The following is a 14,216-nucleotide window of genomic DNA, read 5'->3' as shown; positions in this document are numbered from 1 at the left end:
GTTCATGTACAAGGCCAGCTTCATACCCATACTGGGTGAGAGAATTGAGAAAGGCAGGTGGACAAAATACCAGTGTTTGGAGATGGAGCTTTAGGCAGAAAACTAATTTGGTTTCAGAAAAAGATGTTGAATATAAAATCTATTTATGTTTTTATTCAAAAGCAATTAATGAGCTGTAAGAAAGAAATGACTGGGTGGAGTGTGCATATCTAAAACTGGAGAAGCTTTCGATGAGGTACCTCAAGGATAATTGTTGTACATATACCAACAGCTTTTCTCCCTTACAAGAGAGGTAGCCAAAAACAAAGCCATAAAATCCAAACCTTAGGGTTCTGTCCTCCAAGACCTTCTTATGTATTTTCTTTTTTTTTTAACAATAATAATTATGGCCTTATATTTCACTGAATGAAAACCTACACCCCTAAAATGCCTGACAATGGTCCTTGGGCTCTTCCACATATCCCTCTGGAAAGAAACTTTGGCCCGTTTTCTTTGCTGTACTGGTGTGAAACTATTTCTATGCCACTAGATCAAGGGTTCTCAGCCTTACTTGGCCCATTCACCCCTTTCACCATTTGTCTGAATGTCATTCCCCCTCCTTTCCAAGATTGCCTGTTTCAAAAAGTGCATTCTAAATAATATGCAAATATTACTAAAAACCCTTTTATTTTTTCCAAATTAGTATATATTTTTCCCAAATTAGTATAAATCCAGCCCAGATAGGCCAAAACCTATAATTGCTTTCCTCACCCCGTAAGCTGACTGTGGTCACAAATCACTCCCAGAAATCCCAAAATTCCCCCCTGGGGGTGAATTTCACCCCTAATGAGAACCCCTGCACTAGATGAAATTAGTAGGAGGGGAGCAGTTGCTCATTGTCAGTTCTCCATGTGTGAAACTGTGTAAAAAAAGCCAACAGACTCTACAAGGACTGACTAGAAAAACTGAGTGCCATACTGGAAGAAAGAAGAGAAAGGTACAACATAACTGCTCTCTTCCAAAGTATGAGACTTGAGGAAAAGATTGACAATGAGAATCCAGGATGAAAGAACTTCCAAAAAAAGACAGCACAAAACTTAAGAAGACGAAATGTTTGAAGAATATTAAGAAATGCAGCTTTCTGCACAATACTTGCAATAAGTTTTGGAATAAACCACAAGGAACGCTCTAAGCAGACAACATTAATAAATTTAAAACAAAGTTCAATCACTGGTGACACAGGAATGAACCTTCATGACCAGAATTCCTGGTCTGTACATTACATACTCTACATGTTGTTCATTATCGACTGAAGTTTCCTCCTCAAAGAGGCCCCCATCAATAAGTGGACAAATCTAACTGCCTTAATTAATAATCCAACAATGATATAATGTGTGTGTGTATACATGTGTATATATATTTATGTGTATGTACATATATATTTACCTAGTTCTAGGTAAATACATATGTACATATTCACATGCATATATACACACATGTATACATGTGTATATATATGCATGTGTATATGTACACATGTATTTACCTACAACTAGGTAAATACATATGTAAAAAGGTACATATACACACATTATATCATTGTTGGATAATGTGTGTGTGTGTGTGTGTGTGTGTATATATATATATATATATATATATATATATATATATATATATATATATATATATATATATATATATATATATATATATATATATATATGTACACACATTATTCATATTTATGTACCATCTTAATAATATACAGAAATCTAGCATCCACAATAATCACATCTTCTCTCATACTGGAACCATAACATACAACTGAAAACTTACATATTATACATTCAAGCTGATAAAACAATGATTTCCAAAACCCATCTACCCCCTCTTCATAATGCTACTATGATTCCAATTTGAGACAACATGCTCACATACTGTACATGCAAACCATACAACTTAGATGACATTAATTTTCACAAATTTATTCCCATTCATTCACCTTGTATGTGAACTACTTCTAATAATTGGGGTCATCAGTAAGTTAAAAATGGTGAGGTTATAACTGATATATTATTCACAACCACAAACTAAAATTACCTTGACACTGCAAGACAAGGAACCAATTATATAGGTACAGTAAACCCTCAATATAATGGATGATATAGGGACAGGGGTCTGTCGTTATATCCAAAGATCTGTTATAACAAAGGATCCCTTGCAGTAATGGATTTTCCTCCATTATAGCAAGGGTTTGTCCAGTCAGATTTTTTGTCTGTTATATCTGATATTCGGTATATCGAGATCCGTTATATTGAGGATTTACTGAACCTGTTAGTGGTAGACACTGAAGAGAACCATCTCTACACTACTCATATTCATAATCTATCAACACCCTCCCAGCCATCTACAGGTGCAGGCCTGAAGGACTGGCTCTGTTTCCTGGTCAAGCCCAAGATCTCCTTTTCATCTTTGAATATCCCTCTCGCCCCCTTTTTCATGTAAAGAAAGCTGACAATCTGCAACTGCACCCTTCCTGTCTAACCTCCATTATTTTGTAATACAGAAACAGACCCACACAAGTAAAACATAGACAATAATCCACTTCTTCCAAGTATGATATGGAAGAGTCTGAAGGATGTTGCTTGCTACTGAATAGTTGTGTTTTGTCAGTGAAACTCAAGGCAATAATGTTTAAATTTGCAAGACATCAATATACATTAAGAAATTAAGTGAATATAAGGAAAAAAGTAATATGCCAAGTGATATTTAGTGTATATAATAACCAAGACAGTCCCAATCCATTATTTCTGAATTGATGTCATTCATACAAAAAAAAAAAAACATCATTGATATTCAATTTTGGCATTTTCCATATCAATAGAAACAAGAAAAAGGGAAAAACAGAAGACAAGACACTTACTCTTTGACCTGATCAGACCGGGACATGCTCCGTGACATAGTATGGGGTTTGGTTGTGGTGGAGGCTGTAGTGGTGGTGGTGGTGGTAGAATGGTTGTGGGGGTGGGAGTGTGTATGCTGGCGAACTGCTGCAGCTGCTGCAAGGGAGGGTCCGAGGGTAGTAGCTGGAGCACTCACAGTCCGCTGCTGCTGCTGCTGTTGCTGCTGCTGCGGCGGCTGTGGCTGCGGCTGCTGACCCTCCACCCGCCCCCCTGGGGGCACTATCCGCCTGGAAAGAAGAGAATCAATTGTTAGTAATGACAGAGTAAGGAACTTAATAACATACAAACACAACAACCACATAAAACAATGTAGGCCACATTTGTAATAACACTATACATCAATTACCTGCTCCCTATAATATTTTCCATATTGATTACCATTCCTACTACCTTATTGTATTTACATCATGTAAACGGAAACCAATTTCATGATATCTCATCTTTTTTTGCCCGGGGTTAACTCAAATGGTATTCAATTTGCAGTGAACTCTCTAAATGCTCTAGGTGCAATTTATGTACTTTAATATCTGTTTGTTTTTAAAGTATGTATGTGTGTTTTGTTTGTGAATTTGTGGAGAGGGAAAATGCAAGCCTGCTACACCAGACCATATGTCTATACACTCTGTATATACCATACTGTATAAATATCCAGTACACAGTGTTATTGGTTATATTGCAAATAATATCCAACACATTTTTGGATGTTGTGTGGAAATACTCCCCAGTGCACATCCGAAACTGGAGAAATGGTATAATATTCTGTTTTAATGGGTCTGAGATATATGAGACTAACAACAGGATATGTTTTAGTGTGCCATATCTGTCCAATGTGTTTGTACAGCCATGGCAAGTGACAGTCACTGGTAGCCAACAATCATGTCCTGGTATTCCAGTGAATAATGTTACTGTTACATAAACATCTCTCTGAATAATTACTCAAAATATGAATAAGGACATGTAGCATAAGCCTTAACCTTATGGTGTTTACATCCAACAACTGTCAGGTCATTTTCTTCAGGCAATGGAAACCCCTCACGATGCCAAAGGATTAAACCCACCTCAATTAAACCCTTCAAATACATATTTGACTCTAAGATCTATTTAATTCTATTTTATTAATTTATCTTATTATATTTTGGCTCCCCCTGGATAATTCTATTATGCCAAGGTAAGCCCTGTAAGATGCCAAAGGTTGCTCAAAGTATAATTCCTTACAAATAAAATAGTTCCGTACGTTATCATAAATATAATTATTTTCTCTTTATATCAAAACATGGTAGCCTAATGTAATGCAGAGAAAAGATTTCCAGATATCTAATCACTCTAATCAGCTCTGGCCAAGACCCTGAGGAGTGCATTAGCAGCAGGCAGTATTAATGGGTTTGATCCTTTCAAAACTGAATTAAAGAGTCCTGGATGGCCCAGGCACTGTACATTCGCTTCAGGCATGAAATATTTGAATTAAAATCTTCAGAGCAGATCCAAAAAGGAGTGTTAGTTTTAAGAAAGACTCAATAATAAAAGGATATTATGAAATACATTTTTCCACATAAAAGCATCAATCTCCAGAACGAATTAGATTAAACAATCCAAGTGGATATGAATGAATGTAAGCAAACCTATAACCAGCTGTATACTAGTCACCATGTTTCAGTTTCCGAGACAAATTGATACAGCTATGATTAATTGAATATCACCCTTTTCACTACATATGATGAATTTTGTCTTTTTTATCTAGCTGCTGTCTCTCCTGCTTGGCAATTTTGTTAAAAGAAAAGTCCCTTTGCTGCAAAAAGGGAAACCTGCCTCAAGCCTATCTCAATCCTCTTACTCCTTTTTACAACTCTCGTTTAATCTAGCTGCCACTAGGTAATTCTATTCAACTAAATGAAAACCCCTTCTCAGCTAAAGGTTGAAGACATCTACTTAGATATTGCAATTCATAACCTCTTAAAAAGTGAAGACTACAAATATCAACCCTTTCTGTACTGGGTTGTATTCCTATCATTCTAACCCCTGCTGCCTGTATTTATCTCTACAGTACCCCTTTCTGTGATGTGTAAGGTTATAATATATCCCATTAAAACCCTTCTCTTCAGGACGACACTTTATTTATTTATTTTTTACTGATGCCTAGCTACTTCAATCACTCCCATTCAACTCCGTCGATTACAATCACTTCCCTCTTGTAAACAGTGTTCATTATGACCTCGATGCGGTCAGCTCACATTAGAGTTTCATCAGTTATGCAAATGAGATGGATTAAATCCTGCCTGTACAAACAGTAGTTCATTACCTGTTATGCTACAGTCATTTATTTGCTTCGTATGTGGTACATAACTGGAATAATTAGTAGGTTTCATTTAATTTCGAATCTGATCTATGACTTCGGCGTTCTATGACAATAGTAATATCAGTCTACACGACCTCTGAGTTGCTAACAAATACAACTTGCTTGCATAAAAAAAACGCTAGAACATCTGCGACCGACAAATTTGCCTTATGCGTTGACTTCCAGGACAAGAAAAAATCACGACAATATGTTGGACTCTAAATATCTAACATTACATGAAGTCTGGACACACAAGTGAACACGTTTCCAGAGAAGGAACAACTACCTACATGAGCATCTCCCTTAAAATTCAGGCTTTCTTTTTATCTTTTACATCAGAGACGTGAATTACGCTCTAGTTTGGGGTGCCTTCCACACCGCTTGGTGCAAATGAATGCATAGGAGATGCAAACAGCAAGATTAATAACGAAGCTGCTTGTGAATTGAAACGGGTTGTAAACAATGGAAACGGTAAAGAACGAACGACTGAATTTAAGTGTATCAGCTCACGTTGCTGAAAAATAAGTTAGATTGAAGTTGACTCAACTAGGGCTTTTCAAGTGTCAACTGCATTTTAACTTACACGAACACGTAGTTTGTTCCAAACATTTACAATGCGGCTAAAGAAATAATATATTATGCCGATTTCTTACTTTGTAGAAGCGTGGGTAAAGGCGATGAAGGATACTAATACCCTTTATTATAAAAAAACAAACTGATAAATAACAATAATAAAAAATCTTCCAATATTTTGTCCAACAGTTTCACGTATCACTATTTTTGAATATATATTTACACATACACACACACGTGTGTGTGTGTGTGTGTATATATATATATATATATTATATATATATATATATATATATATATATATATATATATATATATATATATATATATTGTGTCAGGCAATAATCTGAAAATGATTTGATATCCTACATCGTCACATGGAAGTGACTAGCACCGCCAACACGACTACAACCACAGGGCATCTTGCTCTGTCAGCATCTACCGACCTTTCACTGACTGAATGCAGTGAGATCAGCGAACAACAAAGCAACAATAAGCTTTTGTCCTCGCCCCAAGAGTCTCCCTAGCTAGTGGCAAGATCCCGTTCTGAAGAAGCTGGTTAACTGATTTTCGAGAACATTCTAAGGATCTAACGCGTTTTGTTTACTTTTCCCAAGCGTTCCATCGTAATTCCTCGACGCTTTTCCACCAATTGTATTAACTTCTACTCTTTTTTTATCACCCAAAGAAGAACTGGGACCAGATATTTTCAGACTCAAGCTATTGAAATACATATGTATTTTTGCAAACTGCACATTCTGCTTAGCTCAATCCATAATAATTAACAATTAATAATAATCAATACATCTTAAGTTGGATAAAATAACTACCACCGGGACTCGAACCCTTGACTGTACGTCGTCACATCACAAGAAAAGAATACTTCCGACAGCGCCGATCCAAAAATCCACTTGTCAAAACTTCACACGTCATAAATTTCTTTTGAATGTCAGTTCAGGTTAACGATAAACATTTCGCATTTTGAGTCGGTCAAATTTGTCTTAAGGGGGGGGGGCAGGAAGAATGACACTCAGACATATGATGAAGAGAACTCTCCAGGGGTTGAGGGGGGGGGGCAAGCGACCCAAGAACCCATACTTTGCGGTTTAAGAATTGCATACCACTGAACCCCACTTGCGTTGTTCCCCAAATCAGTCCCCCCCCCACACCCCAAACCCGACGGTAACGAGTCGATGCAATAAGGGAGCTGAGTGGCTAAAAGCTCCAATCAACAGGTAATTGACAAAGCGGTGGAATTGGCGTGTGAACGCCGAGTGAGTGGGGAAACCAGTAGTGACGCCACAGGTGCCAAGACGGGGCACAATGACGTCACAGAACCAGACAATGAAAAAAAAATGAAAAAAATGGCGCCATAATGCTTTTTTACAAAGGATTACAAAGGCGGAGCATGCCGACATGAGACCTTTTGGCCCATTAAGTCGGATGCGAAAAAAAATCATAATAATAAAATAATAAATAAAAACTATAATAATGTAAATAACAAATAAAATACATAAATAAATGCATGGGTATAGTTAAATAAACAGACAGTTAAATAGTAAATAATAATAAATTGACATATAACTAATATTAAATGAAAATCAGACAGACAAATTATAACAAAACAAAAAATAAATATATAAAATAAATTATAATCATTACAGCATCTTGCTTAGGTGTTTATCTAAATGATTCTTAAAGCTTCGAACCGAACTACACTGTACTACCTGTGCAGGAAGTTTATTCCATTCGAATTTATAAGCCATTAACAACAAAATTCTCACTATATCTTCTGATAAGGCCTCTTACAATACTCGCTCTGTGAGGTGGCTATGGTATTTCCATTATCTCACAACCCACAAGGTGTTGTCTGCCGTGTTATCACGTACTGAATCAAAACACTCAGCATATACCGAAAGCTGTCTACTACCCCGAGTATGTTAACATGGAATATTCTAAATGCATAGTGATTTTTTCATTAAATGGTAGGTGATGTAATTGTTATACATGTAAAGAAAAGAAGAGACTTGTTAAACAATGTGGCATCTCAGGTCAGGCGACGTTGCCCCGGCTCCCGACCTAGGAATTTCCGCGGGGTTGGGAGAGTCGCTGAGTCACAGGTGCGCTGGTCACTCATTCATCCTTCATTCATCCTTTGTCAGTCTCTTTAATCATACCGGTCATACACGCAAATATGAAGAAAACGGCGTCTCCCCCGTTTTCTTTGGAGATGGTTTAGACGTGGCAACGCTGCTGGTTTTGCCGGCCACATCCTATGGATCACCAGATAATGGAAGAAGTATGGATGTCATGCGCTCCATCTCAAGACTCCTAGGACCCCACCTTCACCCACCCAAAACGTTCCGTAAACGTTCGATAGTTACGACGAAAACGTTCATCTAAGCCACGAGATGGCAGGACTGAAATTACATTAACTGCTGATCCTGGAAACAGGGTCTCCGGAGCAGGCGAGGGGAGCAATGGTAATTGACTTCCTGAGTGGCAAAAGTTGCATAATGCAATGATAATAGCATATCTAACAAGTTGATCTAGTAGCTGACATTAATTTGGAATATTTATTATTTACTTTAGGGTAGTTTGATCATATGTATGCTTTAACATACACACATCCATGCATAATCCAATGATAATGGCATATCTAACAAGATGATCTAGCAGCTGACATTATTTTGGAATATTTACTGATTTACACTAGGATAGTTTGATCATATGTATGCTTTAACATACACATATCCATGCGCGCGCACGCACACATATATAAAAAATTCGAGTCCTTTTTTGTACAAAGGCCTCTCCCAGACCACTCCTTCACAAAAGATTACAAAGGAAAAGCACACCGACAGGAGACCTTTTGCTCCATAACTAGGTCAGATGCGGAAAAATAGATAATGATAAATAATAAACATAAATAACAGTAATTCATAAATAAATTATAAAAAATAAACATACTGAATAAATGGCAGGTATTACAGCATACTGCTTAGGTGTTAATCTAAATGTATCTTAAAAATTCGAACTGTTTATTCCATTCATTTACTACACGGTTGTCGAAATTGTCTAAATCTAATTCCTGACAGTTTTGAAACCATCATTCCTTGTCCGATTCTCATTCAGTGTGACCACTTCGTTACTTTTGGTGTTGACAAAACTGTACCAACATCACTCCCGAAAACTTCACTATTTCGTCTCTCCACCTTTTGTCTGGTCTCCTTCTTACACGCTTCCCATCTCGCGGCGTCCAGTCAGTAACACACTTGCTCCATCGTCCATCATTCTTTCGCGCTAACTTCCCTGCCCAATATAATTTCCACTCTTTTACCGTCTCCACATCTTTCACTCCAGGCTGCTCTCTAACACAATCTGCTCTCTTCCTCTCTTTCGTCGTTATTCCCGGTACTGATCTCTCTATTCTCCAAGCATTCCGTAGGTTTGCCTCCATCGACTTCGTAAATTTCGAAGTTTCACATCCGTAATTTTATAAGTAATCAATATCATACAATGAGATGTGCTTGTTTTCTTGCTGCGTCGTCGTTTCTGGACAGATTTTCTACAAAAACTGTCACAGTGTGTAGTGTACCCGTTGGTCTCCCGGGGTACGTTGGGTGTACGCTAGCGGATATAGAGAAATACAAAACGGAACGAGGGATGCGAAAGACGTGTGGGGGGGAAGTGGGGAGTGGTGAAGATGTACGGGGGGGGAGGGGGAGGGGGGATTGGCAGTAGAATCATCTTCATGAATGTGCCAAGAGTGGCTAGGGGGGAGGGGGGAGGAGAGAGAGGAGAGGGGAAGAGGAACGAAAGGGGGAGGAGCAAAGGGAAGGTTGGAGGGAGAGGAAGAGAAGGGGGAAATGGAGGTGGATGAGAAGGAAGACGGGAGGAGATGAGAGATGAGGGGAAAAGATGAGGGAGGAGGGGAAGAGATGAGGGAGGATTGGAGGAGATGAGGTCAGTGGGGAGGAGATGAGGGAGGAGGGAAAAAGAGAGAGGGAAAGGGTGAAGATAAGGATGAAAACGAGGAGGAGGAAGAGGAAGATGAGGATGATAAGTAGGAGTGTTGATGATGAGGCAAATCTCTGCAAATAACCGCAAGTGGGTGGGGATGAACGATACGGATCCGCGGTGCACAAACGGGGTTGAAACTCGGGCTGTTATGCAACAAACGGGAGAGGAGCTGCGAGGCGGGAGGGGAGGGGAGGGGAGGGGAGGCAGGGATGACTGCCGTGGCGTGGACGGGACAGCTTATGAATGGGGTCGACAGATTGAAGCAACCAAGGCAGAAAAGGGGGGGGGGGAGGAGCGAGAAGAAGGAGGCGGAGGAACGAGGAGGAGGAGGAAGAGGAGGGGGAGGAGGAGGAGGATGGGGAAAGAGGAGGAGGAGGAGGAAGGGTAAAGAGGAGTAGAAAGGAGGAAAGAAGAGAAAAGAGGAGGAAACAGGAAGAGGAGGAAAGAGGAGGAGGTAGAGGGAGAGACGACAAAGGAAGAGGGAAGGAATGCAGGGAGTAGCCGAGAAAATATAGAGAGGACGAGGAGGAAGCGGTTGAGGAAGAGGAGGAAGGGGGAGGGGAGGAGTTGGTAATTCTTCGGGACACCTGCCAGGTGAGAGAGGGTGAGAGAGAGAGGGAGCGAGTGAGGGAAGGAGAGAGGGAGGGAAGAAGAGAGAGAGAGAGAGAGAGAGAGAGAGAGAGAGAGAGAGAGAGAGAGAGAGAGAGAGAGAGAGAGAGAGAGAGAGAGAGAGAGAGAGAGAGAGAGAGAGAGAGAGAGAGAGAGAGAGAGAGAGAGAGAGAGAGAGAGAGAGAGAGAGAGAGAGAGAGAGAGAGGGAGAGGTAGAGAGAGAGAGAGAGGGGGGGAAGGAAGGGGGGGAGAACTCTGCCAACACTCACAATGCCAAAGATACTCGAGCAACTAGATCACCACAGGTGGGGGGATGAGGGTGAGGGGAGGGGGGCGAAGGCTGTTTTGGGGCCCCTGAACAGGAATATAAAAACTCGGGGTCTTGAGAAGGTACACGCACGTCCCTAGGAAATAAGGTTTGTGGTTGCTAATAGAGTAAATAGTCTTCTTGTCCAGTTCCCGATCTTGTAGTGAGGCCCATTACTGCATCACAAATACATACAAACATGAATATACACACACACACACTTTTATATATATATATATATATATATATATATATACATATATATATTAAGACATTCTGACAGGTTGACGTAAGTGGAGTCGGAAACACAGGAGTCTTAGTCTGAGTTTATTCCTGACTAAGACTCACGTGTTTCCTACTCCACCATTCCTTTGGAAAAGCATAGCTGCGAAACTAGTCAGGAATAAACTCAGACTAAGACTCCTGTGTTTCCTACTCCACTTACGTCATATATAAATGCATGTGTAAATTAATATACAAACAGGTAAAATAGACAAGAAATTGACTTGACATGGCTAAAGTTGAACCGGTCTTGGAGAGTTTAGGGAATAAACTCAAAGTTTCCTTGATAATGTCTGTGATTCACCACCATGGTATTGGATCACGTGTTGGACTTGTGATCGACAGCTATTTCCTGTTTTAAATTCAGAAATCAGCTTCACTACAATTCATACTACATGACGTATACCTCAATGTGTGTGTGTGTGTGTGTGTGTGTGTGTGTGTGTGTGTGTGTGTGTGTGTGTGTGTGTGTGTGTGTGTGTGTGAGTGATTCACCTTGGTCTTTGGGTTACGTGTTGAACTCGTGATCGGCAGTTATTTCCCTTCCGGAAGAGAGCTCAGAGCTCGTATGACCGATCTATGGGTAATTCTATGACCTTACACGCACACACACACCCAACTCCACTCCCACGAGTTGGAGTAACGACTCGAAGCGCAGCGATACTGAAATAATTTCAGCCTTGGGCAGGATTCGAACCAGGTGTGTGTGTTTGTGTGTCTAATTTTTCTCTTTGTAGTACACAAGAAATGAACAACGTTTGTGAAATCCTGTCCTTTATTTTCCGATTAATCATACGTACCTACAAATTCACACGTGTTTCCAACATAGGCTTTTTCAACTTTTTGTCCAGTTATCATATTCGTGTACTATCCCGGCTTGGGCTATATCATGAAGAAGAAAAAGAAGAGGAAGAAGAAGAAAAGGAAAAGGAAGTACAAAGCTAGTGTACTCGTGGCACTTTGACTAAAGCGTTTGAAATTCGTCTGTCATTTTCATCCTATTCTTGTCAGTGATCCCAGCGTTTGAATTTTGTCTACTAGTCGTCATAGTTCACTTTGAATTTATTTTGCATCCTATTCCAGCGTTTGAATTTCATATATTCATGCCATCCTACATATATTTTGATTCTTGCGTTTGATATGTCTGTTTCCTGACTTTGGCAATTTGCCTACAGCGTTTGAAATTCGTCTGTCATTTTCATCCTACTCCAGTGCCCCGACATGGGTAAGTGCCGCTCCCCACCACACACACACCACCACCTTCCACATCTGATGCTCACTAGCACGATTCACATGTAACATTCATCCACAAAACGTTTATACACACATCATTCATACACACAACTCATGATAAAGAAATCATACATTAAAAGCACATTAGGTGGAATTTGTTCAACCTTCTTTTCACCAACAACGTGCCACCTCAGGGCATTGCCCCCTGCCCCTCCCATTGTCGAGGCCATGTCCCACTCTTGACATTGATCCAAGTGTTTGAATTTTGTATATAGGTTGTCATTGTGCACTTTGAACATCCAACCCCAGCATTTCAATTTCATATGCTTATGTCATCCTACACACATTTTTATTCTTGCGTTTGAAAGGTGGTAAGGGACATGGAACTGTCTAGTGTAGGCCCTATGTTCTATTTCAGTTATTTATACATTTGTATGGAAAACTACATTTCTTCACATTCTTTGGACATTTTATTTTTGTTCTACTGATATCTTAAGCCATAAAGAGAGAGAGAGAAAGAGAAAGAGAGAGAGAGAGAGAGAGAGGGGGGGGGAGTGTGAACGGAATGAGAAACGTTCTACTGATCTCTTAAGCCATAGAAAGAGAGAGAGAGAGAGAGAAAGAGAGAGAGAGAGAGAGAGAGAGAGAGAGAGAGAGAAAGAGAGAGAGAGAGAGAGAGAGAGAGAGAGAGAGAGTAAACGGAATGAGAAACTTTACGACAGGAAGTACGTTCAGTACAACACGCGATCTGAATTCTAACCCCCCCATCCCCCTTCCAGGCAGACAAACCTACGATTCCACTGGAAACCTCCCTTCCAAGGTCAAGGGAGGTCATTTCAAGGTCACTGGGAGAGAGGGGCATGACAATTTTATTCAATTATGTAGTATTCCATTTCTCTAGCACACTTTTCTTTACGTCTGATTTATTGATTTATCTAGAATACGAAAAATCAAATGTCACTAGATTTCCCATACAATTTACGAAATATGCTATTATTTTAGTTGTGCACAACTACGCGTTATAGCACTAGAAAATTAAATAATTTTGTAAATTATAATACATGAACGTAATATGCAATTTTCTTGCGAATATTTATAGCTGTCCTACTTAATGTTTCTTATTATTATTACTAGATCACAGAGCGAGTGAATAACTCGCTAAGCAAGACTGCTTACCCGAAGTTGATCTAGTTTACGCCTATTGATCTTATTTAGGTATTCTAGGCTTGCAACTGTGATCACAGGGTTGGTGATGGTCATTTCCCGACACGCGTATACAATGATACATGTCTTCACCTGTCCTAATCACCGAAGGTCTAGTCCATTCTAGAAGTTTTTAATCCATACATGGCAACTCCCTACATTGACATACTATCTAATATTATCAATTAATTATTTGACATTAATCTATGTTGGCAAGATCTGCTAAATAAATCACAGTTTCCCATTTATTATTTGTTCCTTCGGATGTTTACAGTTGAATTTGGCGGTCACACAAGACCTCCGCGATCCTCCCCCTTACTGGTTTTAGTTCAGTTTTTACAAAAATACTCACGTTTCATGTACATCCGCTATCTCTATGTCCTCCTCCTCGATTTCATGTTCACTATTGTCCATCTTTCCGATGTGTAAAACTATAGCCTAAGGCTATTTAACACAAAAAACTTCACACGCAGCTCGTTCGCTCCACACTTCCATAGCAAATCACAACTCTAATACGCTGGGGAGAGGAGAGCACTGCCAAGTGAATACTCACACACTACTCAAGTTTCCATCTCCATTTGGTAATATTGTACATAATAGCAAAGAGAAATTTTATTATATTTTCATAATTAGAATAATAACGAGAAGATTAATTCTTCAAAATTATATGGTGGGATACACAACGAAATAATTTCGCTTTGTCTCCCTGCGC

The 14,216-nt window shown here is 39.5% G+C and overlaps 1 protein-coding gene across 2 annotated transcripts in view; it reads right to left on the bottom strand.

Moving 5' to 3' along the window:
• Positions 1–14,216, bottom strand: part of rho-5 (rhomboid-5) — a 109,363-nt gene that overhangs the window by 95,005 nt on the left and 142 nt on the right. For both annotated transcript variants that reach the window (XM_076185525.1, XM_076185527.1), the window contains exons 1-2: positions 13,857–14,216; positions 2,903–3,169 (exon numbers count right to left, since the gene is read on the bottom strand). The exon at positions 13,857–14,216 is cut by the window's right edge. In XM_076185525.1, the coding sequence (XP_076041640.1) occupies positions 2,903–3,169; positions 13,857–13,918 (329 nt within the window). In that variant the 5' untranslated portion in view covers positions 13,919–14,216. The remainder of the gene's footprint in view (positions 1–2,902; positions 3,170–13,856) is intronic.

This window comes from Oratosquilla oratoria, chromosome 5, assembly GCF_046742065.1.
Source record: "Oratosquilla oratoria isolate Oo_2021 chromosome 5, ASM4674206v1, whole genome shotgun sequence".
Taxonomy (NCBI): domain Eukaryota; kingdom Metazoa; phylum Arthropoda; class Malacostraca; order Stomatopoda; family Squillidae; genus Oratosquilla; species Oratosquilla oratoria.
This window is presented reverse-complemented; position numbering and strand designations above follow the sequence as displayed.